This window comes from Onychostoma macrolepis, chromosome 24, assembly GCF_012432095.1.
Source record: "Onychostoma macrolepis isolate SWU-2019 chromosome 24, ASM1243209v1, whole genome shotgun sequence".
Taxonomy (NCBI): domain Eukaryota; kingdom Metazoa; phylum Chordata; class Actinopteri; order Cypriniformes; family Cyprinidae; genus Onychostoma; species Onychostoma macrolepis.
This window is the reverse complement of record NC_081178.1, coordinates 24,765,776-24,793,698: the sequence shown is the minus strand read 5'-3', so window position 1 is coordinate 24,793,698 and position 27,923 is coordinate 24,765,776. Positions and strand designations below refer to the sequence as shown.

Genomic DNA, 27,923 nt, shown 5'->3' with positions numbered 1-27,923 from the left:
GCGACCGCTCACACCTCATACCTCATGTTTATGGCTGAATGCAAATGATCATAATTGATGGATAACTATGCCCGTGAAAAGACATCAGCAATCTGGCACCAAGAGAAGGAAAAAAAGATGAAAACGAAGCCCGTGCGTCACTTTCAGGTAGGCTACATTCAAAATCCTGTGAAACTTTTTTGGGTGTTGAGGTCAATAACGTGTTTTAATGTCAGTAATAATTTCACCACCACCAACGCGTCTAATATTCTCTCAGTGTTTCCATGTTCAGCCATGGTTTTAACACGAATAAAAAAAGAAATAAAATTTGGAAAATGGTTCTTGTTAACCATTAACCATGATTTTGTTACTTCAAATAATAATATACAAAGAAGTATTAAGATAATTTTTTTGTGGTTATAAAAACAAACCTAAGCCAAAAACAGCCTTTAAAATTACTTAAAATGCATTATATAAAAACAATGAGGCAACCCTGCTGAAAAAATGAATCATAAATACCATTACAAACCATCAACTTTTAACCATTAAAAAACATTCTTTAGTGTGTTTTGGGACATATTCCATTAGGATGTAGAAGGTGACCAATTACCATAACCAGTAAAACCATTACAAATTTTGTGATGGTGTCCATTTTTATTTATTTATTTATTTTTTTTAAATCAACATTACATGTTATTACAAATTCCTGCAAAGGGAGCGAAAGGCCTTGTAATTGATGCTGTTACACTTACAGGACGATCAAGTCCTTGTCTGTGTGTGTGTTCGTCCTTCGCTATCGAAGATGACCACGACTTCTTCAAATAACTGGATGTTGTGGGTGCGAAGATGGCTGATGAGTCCAATCCTCGCTCTGAAAGTTCGGTTGCAGAATGGACTAGGGGTTGCACCAACTAATCGACTAGTCGACTTTAATGCTCTGCCATGACGCTTTAAGCTTGACGTCGATTAGTCGCTGGCCCTATAGAGGGCGCAACAATATAATAAATCTCTGAAGGACTTCCACATTTAAGCTCCGTTAAAATGACAAATAAATGCATACTCTGAAAGCGCTCCACAAGACATGTGTGATTATATTACTGGATGCTCGAAATTGAACGGGAGAATGCACGTTTTAAACAGCTTATAGTACAGGTCAGTTAATCGCCATTCTAATATAATGCGCTGCTGCTCTGTAACGCGCACACATAGGCTTCAGACAGTAGCGCGTACATCACGCGCAGATCGTGCGCACACAGAATCGTTCAGCACGGAAATGTATTGTCAACACTGTTCTGCGATTTATCAATAAAATAGCTTAGAAACTGAAACGTTCAAGCATATATTTCTTATTAACTAAATCCCGCAGCTTCATTACTAGTAGAGAGTAGCTGCCAGGCAGAATTAATTCACACACGCAATCGCTCTCACTAATGCATTCATATGAATGTAATCTTTACTGTGCAACTTTATCTGTATGTGATTTAGAACGAGCAGAAATCTGTGAGAAATATAACGAATATAAAGACAAAAGAACTGATAAAAAGTGAGCTGTTATAGGAGCAGTAGCCATGTGGGCGGCACTGTGTCATATGCCATAGCTGTGCACAAGGTGTTTGTCAAAGCTCCAGACTTATTTGTTCATTAATGACGTCATCAGCGACTAGTCGACTTCGAATCGACTTTCTTCACAGAAAAGTCGACTTTAAAAAAATCAGAAGTCGTTCAACCCCTAGAATGGACAGGCAAATGCTGGAGCTGAGTTTGTTAGAGATGCAGTGCCAAGTCTGCTCTTGCGATTCTGCTGCTGTTCTGCTATGCGACTTGTCTCGTACCCCGACACCCCTGATCTGACCAAGGTGCGCCAGGCAGAGCGCTCTTGTGCAAGATCTTCCCAGGAGTCGGGGCTGATGTTGCAGCATTTCAAGGATGCCTTCAAGCAGTCTTTGTAGCACTTTCATTTTCCCCCTTGGGAGCGCTTGCCCTCCTTCATCTCTCCATAAAAGAGACGTTTTGGCAAGTGTTCTTTGGTAGTCCTTGTCTAATAGGCTATTGACCCAACATTTGATTCAAATATCCGCTTAATCTCTAATTTTTGGCCACCTTTTTGCTATAGATCAGTGGTTCCCAACCACGCTCCTGGAGGCCCCCTAACACTGCACATTTTGCATCTCTCCTTTGTCTGACACCCATTTCAGGTCTTGGAGTTGCTACTAATGAGCTGATGATCTGAATCAGGTGTTTGATTAAGGAGACATGGAAAACGTTTGGGGTAATTTTTGAAAAACTTTTGAAGTTTTGGGGGGCCTCATTTATCAACAGTGCGTAGAAAAGGTTCTATATTTTGTCCTACGAATGAAATTTAGAATGTGCCTAAGTACAACAAAATCCATATTTATCAAACGTGCACACATAGTTCTTACACTGTCACTGACAGTAACGCTACTCTGACGATTTTATCGGTAGTTTAACAACTTAAAAACTACATGACTTCTCACAAGCGAGGGAACAACAACGGCGCTGTTCGTGAACAAAAGGAACTAAGTTTCACTAACTAGAGACATTGCTGACGAGCACTATTGAGAGACGCACAGAGGTCATTCTCTCTATCTCATAACTTACTTATTAACTGCATTAGTCTGCTATCAAGCCTCCGTTACTAGGTTTAAAATGACATTTTGAAATTATCAACGTAGGCGTTGGATGAGATGCGGAAGAAATAATCCAACTCACAATACCGATTTAAGTAGAAATACCGGACGAATGCCTTGAAACATATCATCTGATCGATGTCTTGAAGTGTGGCAACCGTAATATTAGCGGAATAATTGACTTTGGTCCGTTGAATTATTAGAAAAATAATGCACACCCGAGGTGTAACGGTGTAACTCCGCTTCGTGTCGTGAGAAGACACCTAATCTTCGAAATATCTTGGTTAGATCCGATTTTAACCTGCTCCTCATTTCTTGAACAAAACACCATATGGGAATTATAGATATGATGCAATTTCACATATAAGACGTTGACGGCGAAAACTTTTAAAATTCGAGGCAAATTCGTGTAAGACGGCTAATGTTACTTACTTGTTGTGTTGCATTGCCCTTGTGGTTTATGTTGGTAAGACTAGCAGACCTCTGAAAACTCGTATTTCTGAACATCGGTGTGCAATTAGATATTGTGATCCAAAAAGTCCGGTAGCACAGCATTTTGCAAATTCGAGACACTCAGTTTCCACTCTTCAGTACATAGGTATAGAGGTAGTTAAGTGTCCACGGCGTGGTGGTGATATTAATAAATTACTTTTACAACGTGAGGACTTCTGGATTTTTACATTAGATACGTTGTCCCCTAGAGGATTAAATGAGGACTTTGACATTCGTCCATTTCTGTAAATATAAAATATATATATATATATATATATATAAATTATAATTTTTTCCTCTCTCTTTTGCAGCTCTAATAAAGGTTTTCAAATTTGAAGCCTTTGCGTGATGCAGCAAACTTGTAGACTGATGCCTTTGCGTGAGTCAGTCAGATTTAAATCCAAATCCCGACCAAAACAAAACTTTGTGATCTTAAAACTCCAGGATTAGGCCGAGACGGCAGCACACAGTCATGCACAAACAAGATAGCTTGATCCGGATGGCTTGACTGGTAGTTATATATATGCGATGTAACAAAACAGTCAGATGTAAATCCAAATCCCGATCAAGCAAAACTTAGTGGGTTTAGCAGCACACAATCACGCACAGCTGAGGTGACTTGACACACACCCGCCTGCAGGTGCAACACGCTGAATCCCCGTGGAGCACGAGCTGGCCACAACTCACTAATTAAACACGGTGTCGACAGCTGGATAGTTTCAAATAAAGAAGATTATTTTCTTTTCTATTCTTTAAATTAATTAAATTCAACACCGGGTTTTATGGTGTCAATAGTCCACTCAAAAAAAAAAAATAAATCAAAATAAACAGAGACACATACTAACACTTGCAAACTAACAAGTTGCCATCTTGGATTGCCAGACTTTTTTCGAAACTCGGAAGAGCAAGGATAATTTTTTTATATAATTCCATAAAATCCGATTGGGTTCGTCTGAAAGAAGTCATATACAGAAGAACATATACAGAAGAAAGTCATATATATCTCATATATATCTCGGATGCCTTGAGGGTGAGTAAAACATGGGCTAAGTTTCATTTATGGGTGAACTAACTCTTTAATAATCAGAAAATGAACATATTATGGCTTTTTAGCTCTCCAAATGGTGGATCTCATACATAACTAATAATAATGCAATCTCTTATTTACAAACGTTTTCTTTTTTTCCCTCATAACTCCCACTCAATGTAGTGGAGTGGTGACATTTATTTTTGTAAACTGTTTCCAGCATTTCAGTAATAAAAGTGTCCATGTTTTAAAGGCATGCACATTACCATGAATGCACCGGTTACTGTATGGTGCTTTACAGTGATCAAAAAGGATTTATAAACTGACTTTTGGATTGATTCCCTTCTTGTGAACTCAGAGATGTGGATTCAGATAGCAACTAAATTACTACACGACCTTGGTGTATGTCAAAAACAGTGATGCTCCATGACCTGAAAAGCAGCTTTTACTTGACAAACCAGTCTGTCAGAGTTAGAGTGGTCCTGACAGAAAGATTCCATGAAAGAGATGAGGAAGGAATAAATTGTAGTTCCAACTGCATACTGATTGGATCTGTTAGCTATTTTCACTTACAAAACCGCACACAAAACATCAACAGACAGACGCACACATAGGGCATTTAAAAAAATACTCTAAAAAGTTCAAAACTTCAATACATGCTATTTTTAAAAGTTCTCAGAGAAGTTAATTTACTCGAGTATGTCTAGCATTCATGTAACTTTCACACAACTTGAGACTCTTCAGACCAAACAATCATTGAGAGCAACGGTTCACCTGAGTGGAACGAAGGCATCTTTAGAGACTTTTTAAACATTTTGAAGCATGAAAACTGTAAAAAGCAACTAAATAGTCAATAACTGTTTTGCAGCTTTTCCCCTTTTCATTGAAAATAAAGAACTGACTCAAAAGAATGAATAAATCACGAATGATTGGCATCACTAGAGTTCAGATGACCGAAATACAGGACACACGTAATAAAAGCAAACAAACAAATACAAAGAAATTTTTTTTATTGCTTTTGGGGAAAAATAATGCAGGCACTGGACTTGTGTTGAGCGCCTGTGTTTGTGCACGCAATCAAATAATGTATATTATCAGTTTGTGAACTGATAATATACATTATTTGATGCGATGCCTAAATAATGTATATTATCAGTTTGTGAACTGATAATATACATTATTTGATGCGATGCACAAACACATATATATTATATATATGTGTGTTTGTATATATATATATATATATATATATATATATATATATATATATATATATATATATATATATATATATATATATATATATAATATATTATCAGTTTGTGAACACTATCAAATAAAGCACACTATCAAATAAAGTATGTGGTCATTGTGACATGAGTGTGTTAGGCTGTATGCATACAATAAGCATTTGAATAATGCATTTGAACACACAAGCACATCAAAAACCTCACAAAACCTGTTACAGCAATGTCCTTGTTTGCTGGAAGCAAAACTAAAAGTTTACATAGTGGTGAGTGACATGGATTTAAATGTTAATGAGAACAACCTTGCATTCATGTGGTAAAATGAATGAAATGAAACAATTAAAATGCAGTTACTGCACTATAATGGCTCCTGCATTATAATTACTTTTTTAAATAAATAAAATAAACATAAAATAAAATAAAAATTGTGTGCTATGTTTTTTATTTTATTAAATAATTTTATGCTTACAAACGAGACGGCCAGTGTCTAACATTTCTAAATAAAAAAATTTAATATATGCATTACATGTCAAAAGACCTTTTTAAAATTTCTAAAGAATTTTCCTAAATCATGAGCAGCGCAGCCTGTCTTTGGAACAATTTACAGACAAAAGCTGTAAATTGATTTTTGCTGTGATCAGTGTTTTTCTTTTCTTTTCTTTTCGAACTTACAGTAGTTATTTTACAAAGCAATTATTCAGTATCTAAAAAATCTCTGAATTTAAATTTAGTTATCTTTTTGAATTCTGCTTCCGGCTTCGCTACTGTTCGGACGCTCCTACTTATTGCTCTGCGCTTCGCTCCATATTTATGCACTTTTCTCAGATTTCTCTAAGATTTTAACTTCAGCATATCAGCACAGTGCTCAAACAACACAGTTTTTAGAAAAGGAAGACTCTTTGCCTCCCACTGCCAGCAGTTTACATTCCGGAGACGGGAAAACACAGCTGCCTACATTCAAACAGACGGGAAAGAAAATGCCCCTTGTGGAATCTACTTGCTGCATGAACTGCCACAGACTTCTACAAAGGATTGCGGTTCTTGAAACAAAGTTACTTGCTGGACCTCCAAAACAGGTGGAACACACAGCAGATCGTCATCACGGAGCCCCACAGCATACAGCCGGTGAGTCCTATGAATCTCAACAGTTTATACAAAGTGTAGAAGAACAAGCTGATCGACAGACTAATCGATGGCACAAACAGGGAGCGAGACCCAAAGGCACTCGAGACATCAGATTGTCACGAGTATCTCGTATTGCTGCGGTAGCATCCTCTACCCCAGATACGGCTATGACAAGACTTGTAAACACTGGCATTTTACAACCCCCTATACATCTTGAGAACCGATTCGAAGCATTAATGAATGTGGGTGAGGAATCCCCAAATGTGACAAAACATGGATCGTATCAGCCAGCAGCTAACGTCGCTACTAACAGGCGCTCGAGGTCGAGCAGACAGCGGCACTCAGCTCAGAGCGCAGCCGAGCCCAGGACACTGATAGTGGGCGACTCTATTATCAGAAACATCAGTAGCAGGACTACAACTACATGCTGCTTTCCTCAAACAACCGTCTCTGATGTGAACAAGGAACTTCGGAACATTCTGATGAAGCACAAGACTGCAAATCGAATCATCATCCATGTGGGGAAGAACGATATTCGGAAAGAGCAGTCAGAACTGCTTAAGAAGGATTTCAGTGAACTCTTTGAAACACTTCAAAGACTTGAAGTTCAGTCGTTCATCAGTGGACCACTCCCAGCAAGGGGAACTAACATGTTTTCACGGCTGCTTGGGCTGAATACATGGCTACAAAGAACCTGCAGTACAAAAGGAGTCAACTTCACCGACAACTTCAATATTTTCTGGGGCCATAGACAACTGTTTAAACTGGACGGCTTCCACCCAAACAAACTTGGTGCAAGAGTGCTAAAGGACAATATCTATTTCTCCCTCCGTCATCCTTCAGTGGTGTGTGCCAATCCACTTGGCCTCAATGGCACACACACACCTGGACAGAATATGAGTGACCACAGGACTTCATGTCAGCCTCGGAGTCATCTTATGGTTGACACATCCCACAAGGACACTGATAACACCATGCAGCCAAAACAAACTTTCCTCACAGAGACTATGCCGGCTGAGCCCTGCCCACACAGCTCATCACAAACAGACTGTGACGTACTACATCAGCTCCAAGACTCAGCACCCAAGGACAACTATCTGGAAAACAGCCAGGAAGCCAGGACAACATATCACAGCCACGGAAACACCAGAGCCAGAGCCCGCTCACCAGACACACTATCCCTCTCTCCAGAATCTCCACTTCTAAGCTTCTCACAGAAAATGGAGGAACTGGTGTATGCTGGGACCAAACTTTCCCACTCATTCGCTGCAAGCCCCCAGATATCAACTAAAAAACGGCGGGCCCCACAACCACCAAAGACAGCAGGCCCAGCTCTCCCTCCTCCTCCTGTGAGAGCTCTCCGACCGCTGCCACAACGCCAGGCCCAAACCCTCCTCCATCGGCTGTAGGTGAACCAAAAACAACTGATAACAGCTCTCAGTGATATGTGTCGGGTCCCGCTATATTAGCAGCAACACTCACAAATGTTCACAGAACAAGCGGGAACCCAGTGTGCCTGTAGCTTTTATATTTCTGTTTTATCACGTGATAGAAAATCTAAGGCCTTCTCAAGCCGCACGGCTGACCCATCTAATCTGCGGCCTGTAATCGTCAATCTAAGATTGCTGTAGAGACAAAATGTAATTCCATCAAGTTAGCATTTTTAAACATTCGCTCACTAAAAAATAAATCATTTCTGATCAATGATTTTATAACCACAAACAACCTGGATTTTATGTTTCTAAATGAAACATGGCTTGAAGACAGCTGCAGTGCAACAGTCCTCAATGAAACAGCCCTCCTAACTTTAACTTTACAAGTGTCTGCAGGACTGTTAGGAGAGGTGGAGGTGTAGCTGCTCTATTTAAAGATGTTTATCAATGCAAGCAAGTGTCATTTGGTCAGTATTTGTCTTTTGAATACCTAGGTATTGTGCTGAAAGGTGCTCCACGCATTCTGTTTATCATTATTTACAGGCCTCCAAAATACTCTCCAGCCTTTGTTGAAGAGTTCACAGAACTGTTGTCAATGATTTCCTCAGAGTTTGACTGTTTTACTATTGCAGGGGATTTTAATATTCACATAGATAATGCAGAAATCAAAACTGCAAAAGAAATTATTACTGTTTTAAACACTTTTGATCTGATCCAGCATGTGCATGAACCCACACACAATCGTGGACACACTCTAGATTTACTCATCAGTAAAGGTCTAAAAATTTCATCCATTGTTATTAAGGATGTAGCACTATCTGATCACTTCTGTATTTTCTTTGATATATTGATCTCTGTTACCACTGAATCTAGATCTGTCTCTGTCAGAAAGAGATGCATTAATGAGAAAACTAGTACGCTATTTATGAAGGCTATATCTTTAACACCAAGCATTTCTGCAGACACTGTTGATCTTCTCCTGGATTCTTTTAACTCAAAAGTTAAGAATGTTATTGATGATATTGCTCCGACAAGGGTCTGCAAGAAGAATGGCAGACAAAAATCACCATGGAGAAATTCAACAGCAGTTCAGAGTATGAAAAGACAATGCAGAAAAGCTGAGCGGATGTGGCGGAAGACAAAACTTGAAATTCACTATAGCATCTATAAAGACAGCCTTCATGCTTTCAATGTGGAACTAGTCACAGCTAGACAGACCTTCTTCTCAAACCTTATAAACAGTAAATTAAACAACTCTCGCACTCTTTTTGCTACTGTGGAGAGACTGACAAACCCCCCAAGTCAGATTCCCAGTGAAATGCTCTCCGACAGTAAATGCAATGAGTTTGCTTCCTTCTTTTCTGAGAAGATCAATAATATCAGAAAGGAGATTGGCATATCTACTTTTGCAGAGGTCACACAGATTCGACCGCAATTTCAAAAAGAAGTGACTATGTCTGTTTTTGAAGCAATTGATTGCAAAATATTGAAAGAAATAGTTCAGCACCTTAAATCATCAACCTGCTATCTTGACACACTTCCCACATCTTTTTCAAAAGTGTGCTTAACTGTTAGAAGCAGATCTCTTAGAAGTGGTGAATGCTTCACTTCTTTCTGGGACTTTTCCAAACTCCTGAAAACTGCAGTTGTTAAGCCCCTTCTGAAAAAGCGCAATCTTGATAACACAATGTTGAACAACTATAGACCAATATCAAATCTTCCGTTCATAGGTAAGATTATTGAAAAGGTAGTTTTAATCAGCTGAACAACTACTTAAACTTAAATGGATACCTGGACAATTTTCAATCTGGTTTCCGAGCACATCATAGCACAGAGACAGCACTCATTAAGATAATAAATGATATTCGCTTCAATTCTGATTCAGGCAAAATATCAGTTCTGGTACTACTAGATCTTAGTGCTGCGTTTGACACTGTTGATCATAACATACTTCTAGAGACTGGAAAACTGGATCGGGCTTTCTGGGATGGTACTCAAATGGTTCAGGTCATACTTAGAAGGAGAGGTTATTATGTGAGTATAGGAGAGCATAAGTCTAAGTGGACGTCCATGACATGCGGAGTCCCACAAGGCTCAATTCTTGCACCGCTCTTGTTTAGCCTGTATATGCTCCCACTAAGTCAAATAATGAGAAAGAACCAAATTGCCTATCACAGCTATGCTGATGATACACAGATTTACCTAGCCTTATCTCCAAATGACTACAGCCCCATTGACTCCCTCTGCCAATGCATTGATGAAATAAACTGTTGAATGTCCCAGAACTTTCTTCAGTTAAATAAGGAGAAAACTGAAGTCATTGCATTTGGAAACAAAGATGAAGTTATCAAGGTGAATGCATACCTTGACTCTAGGGTCAATCAACTAAAACCAAGTCAAAAATCTTGGGGTGTTTCTGGAGACAGACCTTAGTTTTAGTAGTCATGTCAAAGCAGTAACTAAATCAGCATACTATCATCTCAAAAACATTGCAAGAATTAGATGTTTTGTTTCCAGTCAAGACTTGGAGAAACTGGTTCATGCCTTTATCACCAGCAGGGTGGATTATTGTAATGGTCTCCTCACCGGCCTTCCGAAGAAGACCATTAGACAGCTGCAGCTCATCCAGAATGCTGCTGCCAGGATTCTGACTAGAACCAGAAAATTTGAGCATATTACACCAGTCCTCAGGTCCTTACACTGGCTTCCAGTTACATTTAGGATTGATTTTAAAGTACTTTTACTCGTTTATAAATCTCTAAATGGCCTAGGACCTAAATACATTGGAGATATGCTCACTGAATATAAACCTAACAGACCACTCAGATCATTAGGATCGAGTCAGTTAGAAATACCAAGGGTTCACACAAAACAAGGGGAGTCTGCTTTTAGCTATTATGCTGCCCGCAGTTGGAACCAGCTTCCAGAAGAGATCAGATGTGCTAAAACATTAGCCACTTTTAAATCCAGACTCAAAACTCATCTGTTTAGCTGTGCATTTGTTGAATGAGCACTGTGCTACATCCGAACTGATTGCACTATATATAATCACTTTCTATTCTTAAATGTTTTAAATTCTTTTAAAATCAATTTTTAAATCACGTTGTTTTTATTGTTGTGATTTTTATTATTTTTAATTTCTTATTATTTTTAATGACTATTTCACTTCCTTTTATGTAAAGCACTTTGAATTACCATTGTGTATGAAATGTGCTATATCAATAAACTTGCCTTGCCTTGCCTATATGCAAGCAATTTTAAAATTCTATTTTATTTTAGAATTTCAGTATTACCTATCAATCATTTGACCTTTTATGCACAAAAGTGTTACATAAAATAAAGATGACTGCATAAGCAGAAATGTAGCACAGATCAAATTAAATGTCTAAAGCGTGATTATATATATACGTCGAATCATCTGTAATGGTGAAGGAGCAGAAATAATCTCTGAAACATGTTTCAATATGTAACTCTTCCATAGGCTCTCCACTACATTTAAGACTTTATTTGATGATATAATGCATAAATACATATAAAAAAAAAAGTAATGAACAGGCACGTCTTTGCCTGAAAGCACAAGATATATGCATTTTCAATGAAAAACTTACCGACAAGAAAGTGTTTCCCCTATATTGCTTTGCTTTCTGTATAGTCTAGAAATGAAGTTTGCCGGCAAATGACCCTCTTAGAAATACTTAACCTTTAAATGTTGAATGAACCTTTGAATGACTGGATTTGCATAATTTGTTGAATCTCTACTTTCACATTTGTACCTTTTTTTTCATAAAAGATTGAAAAGTGAAACTCTTATCAGTTTCTTGAATTTGACCAATAGGAAGACTTCAGTAGCAGTAATATTATGTAATAAAGTGCTGCACATTTTCTACACCATAAACCATGGTCATGAATAATCTAAATTATTGAAGAAACCCACAGCACTATTATACAAAAAAAGTGATATCAGTAAGTCATGGCAACATCTTTTTCCATTACGTAAATAATTCCAATTTTAGCATTTCTTTTTTAAGTAAGAGAAGATTTAACTAATTTTTTTTAAGTCAGTTTAATATAATTTAAGCAAGTTTGATTATACTTAATTTAAATGAGCAACTGAAATAGGTACCCTTTCTCAAACTGTATTAATAAAATGCACAATGTCCAAATAAAAATAGGTGTAATAAAACTAAAATGTTTCCTCACTGAAAAACAAAAAAACATTTATGTTTTTATTTGCTGTAGCTATAACAGGGTCAACGAGATGCGAGGCGTGGGGATCCATTTGCAAAGCTTTATTAGTCAGAGACATGGTCATAACAGGCAGGGTCACACAAATGGCAAACAGGTATATAGAGGGCAAGGCAGAAGAGTACTCAAGTGAACGGGCATGGTCTCCGATCGGCGAACAATATCCAGATTAGACGGTCTATCCAGGGTTAGACGAGAGGGGTAATCCAGGTACACAAGCAATAATCCGGGCAGGGGCGAACAGAGTCCGAGACAGCAGGCAAAGGGTTAATCCAAGATACAACGGCAGAAATCAGAACACGAGGAAACAGGCAAGGCAAGACTAAGACAACCAAGTAGACAAGACTAAGACAACTAAGTTAAGTCGTGACGAAATTGTGCTCTGCATTTAACCCATCTAAGTGCACACACACAGCAGTGAGTAGTGAACAAATGCACACACACACACAGTGAACACACACCCGGAGCAGTGGGCAGCCATTGCTCCAGCGCCCGGGGGGGAATTAGGGGTGCAATTAGTCATGGTATCGAAGGTGGAGAGAGTGCTGTTCATTCACAATCCCCACCTTCAATTCGTATTCTGTTTTAAATAAGACAAACCACTTGTGCAGTTTGAAGTGTCACTCACTTCTTCGATAAGAATAAATCATAATACGAATAAATATTTGTACGTGTAGTTTTGTGCATGTTCATTTTGTATTAATTTCCACTTCACAATCACTTCAGCTGACCATTCTGATAACTTTTATTTAGATCATATATGCATATCATATATTCTTGCCTATTTTTTTTTTTCCCCACAAATTCACAGACTCATTAATTCATATATTGTGTAAAACAATGACTGGCATGTAAAAGACCTATTTATACAAAGTGAATACTTTCTTTGCTTTATTTTCATAGCACAAACTGATTTATTATCTGAAACAATCCAAAAATGGCTGGGTCGTCTGGGACGCAAAGGCAGCTTTTTCCACCTTTTGACCACAAGATGTCGTTAGTGTGCATCGTCTTGAAAAGCTTCGAGTAATAAACCTTTTTACGATACAGTTGAGGGGAAGCCTCGGTGCTTCGCAAAGCTTCATTTTTCCATCACTATGTTAAGGCAGCTAACACTTGGCGAGTACTACACACAGAACAATACTCAGCAAACTGTGAACGGACGTCCATGGTTTATATAGAGTGTGTGATAGTTCTCAGGTGTGAGAGTGTGATTGAGACAGCTGTGTGTACTTGGTGCAATGAATGATGGGAAACGTAGTCTGGTGAAGTGCAACAATAGTGAGTGACCTCTGGTGGTGAGTGAACGGAAGACCATAACCTGGATTCGTGACAGTAGCAGGGTTATTATTGCTAACTAAAATTATGAAGAAACATTTTTGTTAGCTAAAATAAAATAAAACTTTTTTTTTTAACTAAAATTAGAAATGTTGCCTTGGAAAGTAACTCATATTCAACTTAAGTTGAGGCACTAAAATTATTAGTGGAAATAAAAAATAAATAAATAAATAAATAACTAAACTGGCAAAAAAGAAACAAACACTGCGTTGTATGCGAGCTAAATATAATCTCAAAACCACAAATTTAGCTCAAAGTATCAAACAGATGTACAGAGATGTTATGAAACCACAAAACAACTGCATGCCAATCATTCTTATTGCAGGAGTGGGTGAGGAATATAATTTGTTTCCTTTACTGGAAGATTTTATTGTAAATGTCAAATTATTATTATTTTTTTTTTTTTGGATGACTTCCTTCATCAGGTCCTTTAAAAGGGAAGCACTTGTCAGATTTCATTCATGAGCATCATCATGTCTGTCTCTGCTCTGCTCTCAGCTCTGCTGCTGCTGGCCTCCACAGCCTCAGCCGCACACTTCTATGGAGGATCAATGACCTTCGACCCAAGAAAGAATCCTGATGGATCCTATAGGGTGAGACCTTTATTACATTTATTCAATTATGGGTACTTTTTATGAGGATTTTAAAATTAAATTTAACTAAAACAGTATACACTACCAGTCAAAAGTTTTAATGTTTTTGAAACAAGTTTCAAAAGCATTCTAATATGCTGATTTGCTGCTCAAGAAACATTTCTGATTATTATCAATGTTGAAAACAGTTGTGCTGTTTCATATTTTGTGGAAACCGTGGTTTTTCTTTTTAAGAAGCATAAACAATGCATTAAATTGATCAAAACAGCAAATTACATTTTAAAATATACTCACTAGAAATTAGTTATTTTATAATATAATAGTTATCTGCAATTTCCCCACCCATTTAGGTGGTTTTGAATTTGATTGTGTGGGTCAGAATTGGTTTGGGTGGGTGGGAAAAATTTGGGCTGGTTTGGGACCAGTTTTCAAACATTTGCATTTTATAGGCCACCTACGGCACGGGTGCCAACAGTGGCACGCAGAGCGATAATCGCTGGCACGCGAGCAATAGGGAAAACTGCATACTGACATACATTTTGATGTAATAACTTCTCATAGTCACACAGCCTGTTAGGAGCTATAAATACTATTCAAGTGTGAGAATTAACTTGCGCTAGTCTACTGATGCGCGCGACCGCTGCACATAGCCTACTAGGGCGCTTCAGATCAAAGCCTCAGCGGTCTAACAGCCCTCTTCTATGTCAAAATGACTGAGATGGCCAATAAAATCAAAGTAGGCGGGGTTTACCAATCACAGATGCTGAGACAGAAGCGTCAGTTTAACGTTGAAAGAGAGCTGCTAATCATTTAATATTAGTCAGCTGTTTTACGATAGAAATGTTAAATGACCGACAGCTAAATCCAGTGATGCAAACTACTAGCATTTTTTCTTTTTTTTTCTCAAATGTGGCCATTTTGAGAGAGAGAGAGAGAGAGAGAATTTTCTGCGTCTCTACAAACAATGAAGATGAATTTAGTTACTTAAAAAACAGCAATTTCACCCACTCATTGCCGAGAAATATAATGTAGCGATTCAGTATTGATTAATAAAAGTCGCGTAGCAGCGCAGACAAGAAGTTTATGAGCTTCTGAATGTTACTTTTTGCACAGAGTGATCTCCGACCTCTGTGTGTGTGTGTGTGTGCGCGCGCAGTTAAATTAAAGCAACGCATTAATATAGAATGGTGATTAAACTGAACGGTTTTAATGCTTTGGCCTTGACACACACACACACACACACACATACAGTGGTGTTCAGTACGGCTACACTGTATATCTGTTAATCAAGAAACTTTTGAAAAGTTTAAAAAACAATTTATGAAAAAATCTTAAGAAACTATATGCTTGAAAATCAAATATTGTTTTTTTTTTTTTTTAATCCTATGTTATAATTGTCTTATAATGTATATTGGCACAGATGTATAATGTATATTGGTTCAAATTAAAAATGGCAGGTCATGCCGAAAAGGTTGCCGGCCCCTGTTATAGGCTAATTGGTTTATGAACAAAACCAAGTGTGCATGTACTCCATTCTATCAGTCATAATGACATTATGAAACACACACACACACTGCAAAGTCAGCTGGTGTTGGTGCTGATGCCGACAAGCACACACTCGTAGCCAATCAAGAGTCCAGAATGTGGCTGATAATTGTATCTGTGAAGGAACAATTAAAGATCTCAGGGGTGTTGTTGCAGACATTGAACAACAGTAATTTGATTTCTAGGCTCATCAGACTGTAGCTATGCCAATTTTATTTTGAGAAATTACTTATATCTGTATTTTTTCAGGTGGATATCCGCTTCAAGGAGGCCTATCATAGCTGTGATACAAGTGATTCCTGGTTTTGTGGGTCTGGAAATTGTGGCAGTAGAAGCACTTATGTGAGCGGTCGTGTGGACAACAGTCCCAATGGTGGTGGCTGGTGCCAGACTGAGGGAATGATGACAAGAACCGTCTCCAACAACAGCCCATTTCAGCTGCAGTAAGCACACTTATTCAGACTAATCTAATTTACTATAATCTAATAGCACTGTAAATAATATACAATTTATTGCAAACTAAATGACAAGTCTATGCATGTGTCAACAGAAAAAGTAGTTGCTGCTGGATCTATAACACAGTTTCAAATGGTGGAAACTGGAGACTTCTCACACATATTGACCTTGGAGAGAGATCTGACACCTCTAAACCCAACAGATCTCCAGTTGCCACCACACTTCCCATTGTAAGGTAATTACATCCTAAAATCCTTATGAACTCCATTAATCCATGGATGCGACATGTTTCATATGGATTACATAATCTGAGAATATTTGTTTTCCAATTGAATTGATTCAATTGAAAGTAGACATTTCACTCTGTATAGATACTGTATATGGCAAAGATGTCTGTAAGGCAAAGATATACATGGACTAAAAAAAATAAAAAAAATTTATTTATAAAATAAAATAAAACCAAAAATTACCAGTATTTTAAGAGTAAGTGAACGCACCGGCGCCTCCATCTGTCCTGAAGACAGACACTTGAACAGTGCGCATTTCTACAGGTTAACATTAGATTGCGCAGCCATGTAAAGTTGCTAATACTTACATATTTCAGATAATAAGCCATATTTGAGGTCGATGAAGGATAGGCGAGCGTTTGGATGTCCAGTCTGATGTAGCTCTACTGTATTACCACAAAGAGCAGCCGTTAACGATCTGTTCGTCACGGACTGCGTGACTTCGCCTGTGGATCCCCCTTCTTTCCTATTTATGTATGCATTTATTTTCCTTACATTTTTTTTCTTCAAGATATATAAATGTAGTTTCATTTACCTTCATTTTTTTATTGAATACGATCGAATAAAAGTCAATCTAGGACCACTCCAAGATCGAATAAAAGTCACTCTAGGTGTAAAGTAAATGCAAAAACATATTAAAAAGTAAGTTTTGAGATAAAGCTCTAGCATAATTTGTATTTTGTTATGCGATGCAATAGCATTCATACTTTTTTAAATGTTTCTTGATTGCCTAAGTACTTCTTGGAGCCTGTTTACCTAAACAAATTTCAAGATGACTGTTTTTTTTTTTTCTAGAGTTCCTCAGAACTGCGCCAGGAACTACAATCTTTTGTCCTGTGATCCAGATAAAGACCAGGTCAGGTGCAGATATGGACTTTTCTCTGCAAATGAGTGTGGAATGTGCAACCAACATGCAGGATTCACTTTGAACCAGGTGAGGAATAATGTACAATCACGATTGAAATGTCATGTACTGTATGTTGACAACAGTGTTCATTTCATTCTTCCACATGTTCTTGGCTCACTTAGTTGCTAATGATTGTACAAAGATAAGTTCATTTCTCAGTTAATTTCTTTCCTCTTTCCAGAGCACCTGTACTCTGTCATATTCCAATGCTTCAAGAGGTGTTTATGCATTTGAGTTGGTCATGGAGGACTATCCCACCCAGAACATAACTCTAAACTACACTGCCATGGCCGCCGCGGTCAGATCCCCCTTCAATAATGCATCATCCAGTCCACCACTGAGCAAAATACCTCTCCAGTTTGCTTTAGAAGGTACCATCCAGTGCTGAAGTCAGACTTTTAATTGTGATGTTCTGCCACAACCTTTATATTATGTTTTGGTTTTAGTGGAGGCTCCTGCACCATCTTGCATCCAGGGTGAATATCTACCTCGGTTCCTCCACCCAACACCTCATCACGGAGAACATCTACAGGCTCGTGTCAATCAAGAGCTAGAGATCAGAATTAAGGCTACTGCAACCTTCTCAAGGTATGATGGAAAAGTCTAGTTTAGTTAAGTTTAGCTCCAACCAGCTCCAACACACTTGTCTGGATGTCTTTAGTGACTCAGTGGACCTTAATTAGCTGGTTCCAAGGTCTAATTAAGCCTGTAGCTTAACAATCCTGAACAGTGGCCCTCCAGAAACAGGTCTGGACAATCCTGGACAAAACCAAACTAGATCTTCAGCTTTAACAGTTCATGCTTCCTTCTGAGAGGAAACTAGACTGAACTAGCTCTTCACCTTTCTTCTGTGCACAAACTGGATTAATCTAGACCAGTGGGACCTCAGCAAGATTGGAGCTGACTTCAAAAAAACATTTTTTTAAAATTATATATATGTGTGTGTATATATACATATATATATATGTGTGTGTGTGTGTGTGTGTATATATATATATATATATATATATATATATATATACACACACACACACACACACACAAGGCAAACAAGACACAATTTTATTTGCTCATAAAAAAAATGTGCAAATAATACAAAAAAAAATTCCTCCTACCCAAATAGGTAGAAACTAGTAAAGTATGTCCAATATTTGCAAATGGAAGTGAAATGAACTGACCTTAACCCTTGGAAACATGCATCATGTTGTGTTGTAAGGGGGGTGAGATTTAGGACAATTCAAAGGGTCCGATAAGGGAGGGGGGCCCCTAACGAGATGTGTGCGCCACTCCCTGCTACCACCCACCCACCTCCCACCCCCCACAAAGTGATTTATACCAAGGGGAAAATACCCCCACAACTCCCCACCCCCCAGAACGTGGGGGCCTGAGTCAATATGCTGTTCAGGGATCCCAGAAACCATAGCGGCGCCCCTGGCGATCAGTAGAATCGCTATATAGCGATTTACATTTACATTTAATCATTCAGCAGATGCTTTTATCCAAAGCGACGTACAAATGAGAACAATAGAAGCAATCAGACTATCGAGAGTGCAGCAGTATACAAGTGCCATGACAAGCCTCAGTTAGGCCAGCACAGTACACGTAGCTAGTTTTTTTTTATTTATTTATTTTTTATTTTTTTATTTTTTAAATAGATAGAATAGGTAGGTGTTAGTATTAGTTGGTCAGGTGCTGGCGAAAAAGATGTGTCTTTAGATGATTTTTGAAAATGGCTAAAGACTCAGCTGTTCGAATTGAGATCGGAAGGTCATTCCACCAGCTGGGCACAGTCCAGGCAAGCGAAGTAAAAAATCTGATCCCTTATTGTGCTAAAAACCCACCATTCAACGTATCTACAATCTACATGCTTGATTGGCTACGAGTGTGTGCACATCAGCACCAACACCAGCCAAATCTGCAGCGGGTGTGTGAAAAAAGCTAGCTTTAAAATAGGCTAAAACAACTAGGATATTTAAGACATTCTTTAGGATATTCGAGGTATTCTTAATGTAAATAACACCAAACGTCTAAAATGTTTGTTATTTTTATTTTGATCATAATTATTTTAGTTACTTATTTTAATCTACAAACATTGCTAATTCTTGTAAATTCAGATGTGGGCAGTAGGAGGCCATGGAGTCAAACTGGTTGAAAACTACTGATCCAGAACTTTACTATAACTGGTTAATTTTAGTTCAATTTCTTAACCAATATATGTGCATCTTATTGGATGTTTATTTATTTATTTATATTATTTTTTTCAGCATCACTGATGTGGTCTTTAGTGGACCTCTGAACAGCACAAAGGAGACCACCACCACTGGGGAGCATGTGATCAACTGGACACCAACGTCAGAGAATCATGGCCAACATTTTCCAATTTGCTTCATTGCAGAGGGCCAAAATGGGTATGATTACACAACTAGATTAATTCAATATAATGAGCCATGTCAAATGAAGGTACAGTTATTAATTTTTCATTTTTTTTAGGTCTAGGTACTATCAATCTGAGATGAGGTGTGTAATTATTGTGGTGGAGGCTGCAGGTAATTTACAGTGTTCGTTAAAATTCATCTTAACTTTAGATTTGATGTTTTATTTCAAACCCAGGATCATTGTAAATATGTGACTCTACCTACATTTCTGCAGAACCTTTTTCATTGTAGATGTGGGTTTATGAAACAGCACAGTGTCATGAATAAAAATACCAGATCAAAAAACATAACTGATATTGATAACAAAAACAAATGTAAGATGAAGACACATTTGCTGATGCCACCATGCCATGATAGCTTGTATTAGCTTTTGAACTCATTTGTGGAGTGTTGTGACTCATGTTTAACAGGACTTGTACCTGAGCACTTCACATTGTAAGTGCAATGCTATACCGGGTGGGCTACTGAGCAAGTTTACAACAGTGGAAATGCCAAACAAATGATACAAATGTCTATAAGTTTACAAATCATGGGCTATGGTAAAAGTATTTTGAGGTAATAACATAGCATTGTGCAAGGAACCATGTAAAAATAAGCCTTTATTCATCAATAATCTGCCCCTATAGTCATATGTTGTGTGAACAGGAACAAAAGTTGGTGTTTTACTGCAACTAGGGTTAATTTCATGTTTGCCGAAATTTCACCAGAGTAACATATTTCCAACGAGCCTGGGTTGTTAAATTCTTTAATACTTCTGTAGAGTTCTTCAAGCAAAAAGAAGTTTATGCATCTGCATTCTTATGATTGTTCTTTATGTCTTCAAGGTCCAAAAGCACATGTGAACTGCACTAAGGACCAAATTTCAGTGTCAATAGAAAGAGCCACAATTTCGGGTATTCATGGAGATCACTTGCGGCTGAACAACAATGCTTCCTGTCCAGTTTTTTCCAATAACACGCATGTGTTTACAGCTTTCGCTCTAAATGGATGTGGTACTCAAATGGAAGTAAGGAGTTTAATGAGTTTTAATAAATCCAAATGACAATAAAAACATTTACTGCATCTAAACTACTTTTATAATTGTTTCTTTGTAGGAGACTGATGAACATCTCCTCTTCAAGAACACAATTGTTACCTACGATAATCCAAACCACATCATAACCAGGAAAAATGTATTTGAAATTGAAGTTATGTGCAAGTACCAGAAAAAGAGCAGCATCACCACAAGGTTTGATGCTCACAGACCAGCAATCAACATCACAGAGAGAGGTTTCGGCTCATTCAGCTATCAGTTTGAGTTTTATCAGTCTGACAGTTTCAGAAGCATAAGAAATTCCAACACCTACCCACTGGAGTACAAAGTTGGAGAAAAGATCTACATGGAGATCGCCCCAGTCAATGTCGTGCAAAACACTGAGGTCTTCCTTGAGTCCTGTGTAGCTACACCCTATGATAATCCCAATTATCCCATCTCTTATCCTATCATCAGAAATGGGTAAGAATCCAAAATATTTTATAGCCATATTTTTTACACAATATTATTTCAATTTAAATAAGTCAGGTTTATGTGTGGCAGGGAAACACATAGTTTGATTAGTCTACTTAATGTGTGGTCATATTCCAAATTAAGTCAGTACCATTTCTTACAAAGTTGCAGTTGAGCAACAAGACATCAAGTGTTGTGCAAAATCCGATTAATCTAGGATGAACCTCATTAATCTTAATGAGAACTTGTTTGTATTGCTTGAATATTTCTGTACACCTTCATCTTGCAGCTGATTTCATAAATAGTCCAAATTAAACAGTACTTCAATGCAGATAGTATAATATAATATAGTATATGCTAACTTGATGGGCTAATTGAATAGCATGCTAAATCAAAAAACTAAACACAAATATACAAAATATGTCTAAAACGACCATTTCTTCTTGTTATTGGTCAATTTTATTTTATTTAATAAGATGTAAATAAACATTTTCTTTAATAAGACTACATCTAATCATCAAATTATATTGTAGGATGCAAAACCTAATATAAATGTACTTTGTCCAATGAAATGCTTTGACAGCAGTGTAATTTTCCAAAATAATTATTCAGTCCAATTTTCAATGTATGTCAGATGCGGGGTTGATGAAACTGTAAACATCTACACAAGTCACCAGCCCAATGTCAAGTTCAGTATGGAGGCCTTCAAATTTATTGGACAATATGACCAGGTAAAGAAAAAAAAAAAAAAGTCATTTTACTGGAACAGTGAATGTGTTTTTTTTTTTTTTTTTAATTGTCACTCCTTTCCTCTCTAGGTGTTCATAAGCTGCTCAATTATCATCTGTCAAGCCAACAATCCCAACACACGCTGTGCTCAGGGTTGCACTAATGGCACGCAGGTCGCACCATCCTCACACGTTCACAAAAGAGAAGCTGCCATCCAGTCCGGAAGCCACTTCATCTCCCAGGGACCCCTGCGGCTGAGGAGGAGTGCATCGCTTACTGGTATGTAATAACTTGATCGTTTATGCAGACTTTGCAATCAAAAGATGAAGTTTTAAATGCTAATGTCCCTTATTCGTTTACAGAGACCATCAGCCCAAGCCTGAACCTGAACCTTGTTTTTGTGGCTGGATGTGTCATAGCAGTAGTTGCTATGGTGTGTGGAATGATGGTCTACAAATCCAGGGGATCAAAGGTCAACTACCAACTTGTGAAATCAGATGAGATTTGATCGGATCACTTTGAACTACAATCGGATGATGGCAAACATCTAATTAACATATTTTGGTGGGATGTATTTCTATGGTTTGGAAATATTATAACAAAAACATACGTTCTTTCTTTTCTGCATGTTTTCTGCATGTTTGCATGTATATAGCAAAATTAAACATGCACTTAATAAAAACAGAGAAAATGCTATTAACATCTGTAAAATAAATAAATTAGCCAATTTTGTTTAAATAAAGGGTTGTGGAAATGAATAAATCATTGATTAAAGTCAACATATGCGTAATAATATAGTAATTAATATGTCCTCCATAACTTTAAGTATACCGCTCTGCAGGGGCGATTCTAGGATTTTTTTAATGGGGTGGCACAGGGGGGACCAAGAACCAGTCAGGGGGGGTGCCATGGTGGCCCATAATGGCACTGCACAAGTGCCTGGACATCTATCTTTTTATGAATAAAAACCATTGAACAGACAATAATTGTTATCAACTTCTTTATTGTCCAAACAGACTGTGTGTGTGTTCCGTTTCCATTTTTAGACGTGGTCTGCAGCCTGCGAAATCGCGCTTCTCCTGTTTTAGCTGTGAAATTAACAGCACTCTAATCCAATGGCGTTGAAAATATTCTGGAAATAATTGGCAGTGAACCAGACAGTGAGTAGGTGTGTTCTACTTCAAGCGGTGCTATGCTGCCGATTAGCGTACGACATGAGCGCGTGAGATTTTAAATGCACCCGAACTGCTCCCATGCCGCATGTTATACTCTGATCAGTCTGCGCTGATTTTTTTCTCTCCATATAATGGACTTCAGTGGTGGCCAACGGGTTGAAGTTCCAAGCTGCAGTTTCAATGCAGCTTCAAAGGGCTCTAAACGATCCCAGCCGAGAAATAAGGAACTTATCTAGCAAAACATTCAGCCATTTTCAAAAAAATAAAATAATAAAATAAAATAAATGTATATGCTTTTTAACCATAAATGCTCATCTTGAACTAGCTCGACCTAACGCATTACGTAATCACACGTGTGGCGTAGGCGGAAGTACGGACCCAGCGAATGTGCAAAGAGAGTCAAACACCCTTTACAAAAAAGATAAATCAACGATGTCAGGGATTTTGAAGTTGGAGAAGAAAATGAGATGGAGTATTCGCCCTACTATACATTTTTGAATACATTTTCCAACATAATTATACAATTCTTACTGTACACTTCCACTAGCAACACTAGTGTTTTGGATGCTTTTAGATAAAAAATTACTTTCTGGAGTATGGAATTGAAGCAGTATATATTTCGAAAATATGGGCCTTTAAAAAGTACTTTTGATGTGGACAGCAACCAATCATTTCACTTCTGCACACTGCATCTTGTTTTGTGAAATGAAACAGTCATGGTTTTATAGTTTGTCAGCTCTGAGACACTTGCTACAAGTGCTTCCATTGTTTTCTGCAATGACCATGTGAATGATTGAACGATTGAATGAGCTATGTAACACTTTTAATTGTCTATAAATTACTTCTCTTTACATATTATGGCTGGCCAAATTCACCTGGGGCCTCATTCATAGCCATTGCATACACACAAATCAGGCCCTGAAAGAGCCTGTTCATGCAAAAGTTGAGATTAATAAAAACAAATCTGGATCAAACCAGCAATCTTCATAAATTTAATCACATACCACCCTAAATTGGCAGACATGCCACATTAGCAAGATATAGGCTGCCAATGTTGTTTCCCAAATAGCGTACTTTGCACTTATATTAAACACTATATACTCTTATATTAAACACTATATACTCTACTGCCTAGTCCTAGTGTATGGATTTTATAGGTTTTGTTATTCAACTTTGATGAGCTTTCTCAATGGATTATTTATTTTATTAAATGGAAAATGGATCTTCTGCCATCTAGTGGTGTTGAATATACCTCTCACTATTAAAGGGATAATTCACCAATTTTTTATTTATTTTTTGAGTAAAAATTGAATGTCACACAACCATGTTGGCTGCTTCTAACAAATAAATTAATTTATGCCAAAATACAATAGAATTTAATTGTACATATGCTTTCAAGAAGGGTCTCATTCATTTAGTTGATATTCTTGCTTATTTGGTTAGTTGTGACCTTAAAACAGACCTGTAACCCATTTTTGAGTTATGGCGAGAGGAAGTAAGTGCGTAAGACTGTCCCAGGTCTTAAAAACACCAAAGCGCAGTGCCCTTAATGCACACTAAATCCACACAATCTTGAATACCACTCTGAAGTGCTATTTGAGGTTTTGTGTATCCCATCATGCATCATGTTCTGGAAATAAATCATGAGACTTTTTGCCGAGATCTCACAAGAGGTCATCTTTTAAATATTATTAATAATTAGACATTACATACAATTTGGTATTAAAACAAAATGTTGCATTTGTTTTATTTGTACAACATTTGCAACTGTTGTGTCTTCTTTGCTTAACAAGCGATAATGACCACTGACAACTTGAATTTAAAACAAAATAACTGATTTACTGGTTTCAGGTTTTTTTACAGGGATGAATTCACTTTAGCAGCACACACACATACTCAGTTCACTTCTCAGCAGGCTCTCTATCAGCATTATGGGCAATGTTTTCTTAAAGGGGAACAGCCCAATAAATGACTGTATAATCCTTTTCTGTTCGTATTATTGAAAACAATAAATTAAACATTATACTAAGAATTTATGACTAATATTAATCTAATTTAAGTCGCAACTGCTTTTTATCACTTAATTAGTGATATTAGTGATAAGCACCACAAATTGAAATGCCACCTGTTATAGGGACTTCTGAACATGTCAAAGGTCGTCTCTGACTGTCCTGTCTTTGTTTAACGTTTCCTTGTTTGTGTTGTGTCTGAGCACATGGCTCTGTCTTTGTTGTTGTTTTCCATGTGCTCCTCTCGTCCACCCCTTGTTTAGGTCTCCTCTTGTCCTTGTTTGTCTAATTGTGTTCACCTGGCCCTCGTGTGCTTTCCTCCCTATTTATTGTGCTCTCTACCCTCGTCTTTTCTTGTGTGTGTGTGCAATTGCAAACCATCTTTTGGCTTTAAAATTGTACTGTCAGGTTTTACTAAACACATGCAGTGACATTAGTGCTGAAAAGGCGTGGACACAGTCATTTTTGTGCCTGACCTTATTGAATATGAATTTGTAGGAGTTTCCCTTTCAGATGCAAAATTTATGGGAGAAGAGTATTAAAATCAATCACTGCATTGAGTACTGAATACTGGCATTTTAGTTACTGGCAATTATTATTACTAATAGGAGGCAGGGAACAGAGAGCATGTGGTAGAAGGGAGATGATTTTTTCCACACATATTAGCCTAATTTTATTTAGAATGCCAGAAGAACACATTATCTGAACATCGTTTGCCAAGCCATGTTATTTTTAAATTTGCTTCAGGAAATAAAAGACGACTTTGAACCCTCAACTAGGAGTCACGCAATACCAGCTCTATCAAACCTTAACTTTTTGGCCTCCGGTTCTTTATTTCTTTACTCTTTATTTGCAACAAAGCTAATTTGCGCTGCGCTTGGTATATTGCGTTGGTCGATATGTACACGAGATGTCTGTGTTCTTTAATTTACGTGGTTGTTAGTAAAACACCTGCAGAAATTTCCACACCAATCGGCGCTGTTTTGGAATTGCGCTCTTGCGCTAATTTGGCCTGTTTAGTGTGGCAGCGTCATATAGGTCTAACAGACCCCAAAATCACAATTAATTTAATCCGACTACGCCACCCTGGTGGAGCGCCAGGGAAATACTCCCAGGAAGGACACAGGTACGTTTTACCAATTGAAGGCAAGGAAATAAGATATAGTGAGACGTGAGTGTCAATACAAAAATATACTTTATTATAAGAACATCAATAAAACTCTCTCCCCAGAAACACACCACCAGATTATTAAAATAACTCCAGGGCCAGGCTTAGTGGGAACAGGGCAGGCCGGCTGCAACTCGGGAGGTCATCCAAACCCACCTAAATTCACACCACAAACACACAGCACCCTGTGAGACACACCATGGAAGGAAAGCGGCTAGCCTCCCCTGCTCCGCACCGAGTCCTCACTGGCTCCTGGAGACAGAAATGAAAAACATTAACCAAAAATTACAAAGAATGAAAAATATCAAACTAAATTTACAGACACTAGTTGTAGGGACTCCAGTACGCCGGCCTCCTAAGGGCACAAAATGCAGTGAGAGCAAATCACAGTGCCTGAATGACAGCAGAATTACAAAACAAATGAAGTAAAGAATGTGGATTCTTTACGATGACATAGTACAATACATGACACGGAAATATAAATGAACAGTTATAAAGCTGCAGAATAACCACAAATAGCACAAAAAAAAAAAAACGAAACAATATAAGTTAACTCTGTTATAAAAGCCCAAAGTACAAAAAAAAGGAAAAAAAATTATACTGAAAAAAAAAAAACTAAATAAAACATGGCCTAGCAAAAGCACAAGGATCGGCCCAAACGACCCGCCAAACAGCGAAGCCGTAAGCAATGACGTACAACAGGTCCGTACTCGAAACAAAAACAAAACATGCCCGCAAGCAAAACAGCAGCGGCACATGTAGTATCTTCAACAAGAGATCAACTTAGAGACGGTGATGTTCCATTCCCCCTTTTACCTTTAACCAAAAACAAATGTTAAACTAAATCTACTAAGTCCCGTTTGCAGGAAAGAGAAACAAAACGTACTTACGGTTAGGGTTGAACGAAGACCAGCGCAAAGCTATGGTTACTCCAAAAAGTGTCGTGACTCAACGTACCAGATAGCATTCACACATCCGCTTGCGTCACCATTACTGAGAGCAACACAAAATAAATACCACCATCACAAGCGACCGAAACATTTAATACGAGCACAAAACATGCCTGTAAGCGAACTCCGCCACACACTTGCTGCAATATCGATGCCACCAGCCCCACTCTAAAATCAGACTATAAATAGCGCGGATTAGTTTCGCTCCATTCACAGCAATAGTCAATTGGGTCTTACCCTACCTGACGCAGTGAGGGAGCTCAGAATCAACCGGACACCACACTACCCCTTCTTCTTTTTCTTCTTGTGAGATTTGCGGCAGTTTAGACGCTTCAAATGCGTATTACTGCCCTTCTCAGTTCATCTAAAGAACTCCTTCTCTTAGATTAAATCCTCAAATAAAGACCTGTGTGGAGTAAAAAACTTATAACAGTCTTTGTTGCTTCATATTCCTTATTTTCAAGGATCGACTTTAAAGATGAGACTCCGATTTTCAACAGATCAGAAAACATGCTATTTCTTGCAGCACAAAGAATTTCACACTCCATTTCTACATGCTTCACGGTTTCTAATTCTCCACACAAACATCTGCCGTCTGGATGCTTGCCAACCCTTGCCAGCCCATAATTCAGTGCACAGTGCCCCAATC

The 27,923-nt window shown here is 37.9% G+C and overlaps 2 protein-coding genes across 5 annotated transcripts in view; both read left to right on the top strand.

Annotated features, from left to right (window-relative positions):
* The window catches only part of LOC131533646 (deleted in malignant brain tumors 1 protein-like), a 95,928-nt gene extending 73,358 nt beyond the window's left edge, over positions 1–22,570 (top strand). Inside the window, exon 14 of the mRNA XM_058766015.1 lies at positions 22,540–22,570. The gene's annotated coding sequence lies outside the window, so the exon portion shown is untranslated. The remainder of the gene's footprint in view (positions 1–22,539) is intronic.
* Positions 5–22,533, top strand: LOC131533647 (deleted in malignant brain tumors 1 protein-like). Of its 4 annotated transcripts, none has more exons than XM_058766016.1 (14): positions 5–147; positions 14,033–14,127; positions 15,922–16,115; positions 16,223–16,363; positions 17,211–17,349; positions 17,504–17,693; positions 17,769–17,910; positions 19,587–19,730; positions 19,813–19,868; positions 20,582–20,763; positions 20,852–21,252; positions 21,878–21,974; positions 22,062–22,251; positions 22,335–22,533. In XM_058766016.1, exons 2-14 carry the CDS (start codon positions 14,086–14,088, stop codon positions 22,478–22,480), a joined length of 2,064 nt encoding a protein of 687 aa, XP_058621999.1. In that variant the 5' UTR covers positions 5–147; positions 14,033–14,085; the 3' UTR covers positions 22,481–22,533. The 4 variants fall into 4 exon arrangements, with proteins under 4 accessions (XP_058621999.1, XP_058622002.1, XP_058622000.1 ...); XM_058766019.1 differs by lacking the exon at positions 5–147 and adding an exon at positions 1,022–1,131; XM_058766017.1 differs by lacking the exon at positions 5–147 and adding an exon at positions 7,695–7,923.
* Positions 22,571–27,923: the final 5,353 nt, after the last annotated feature.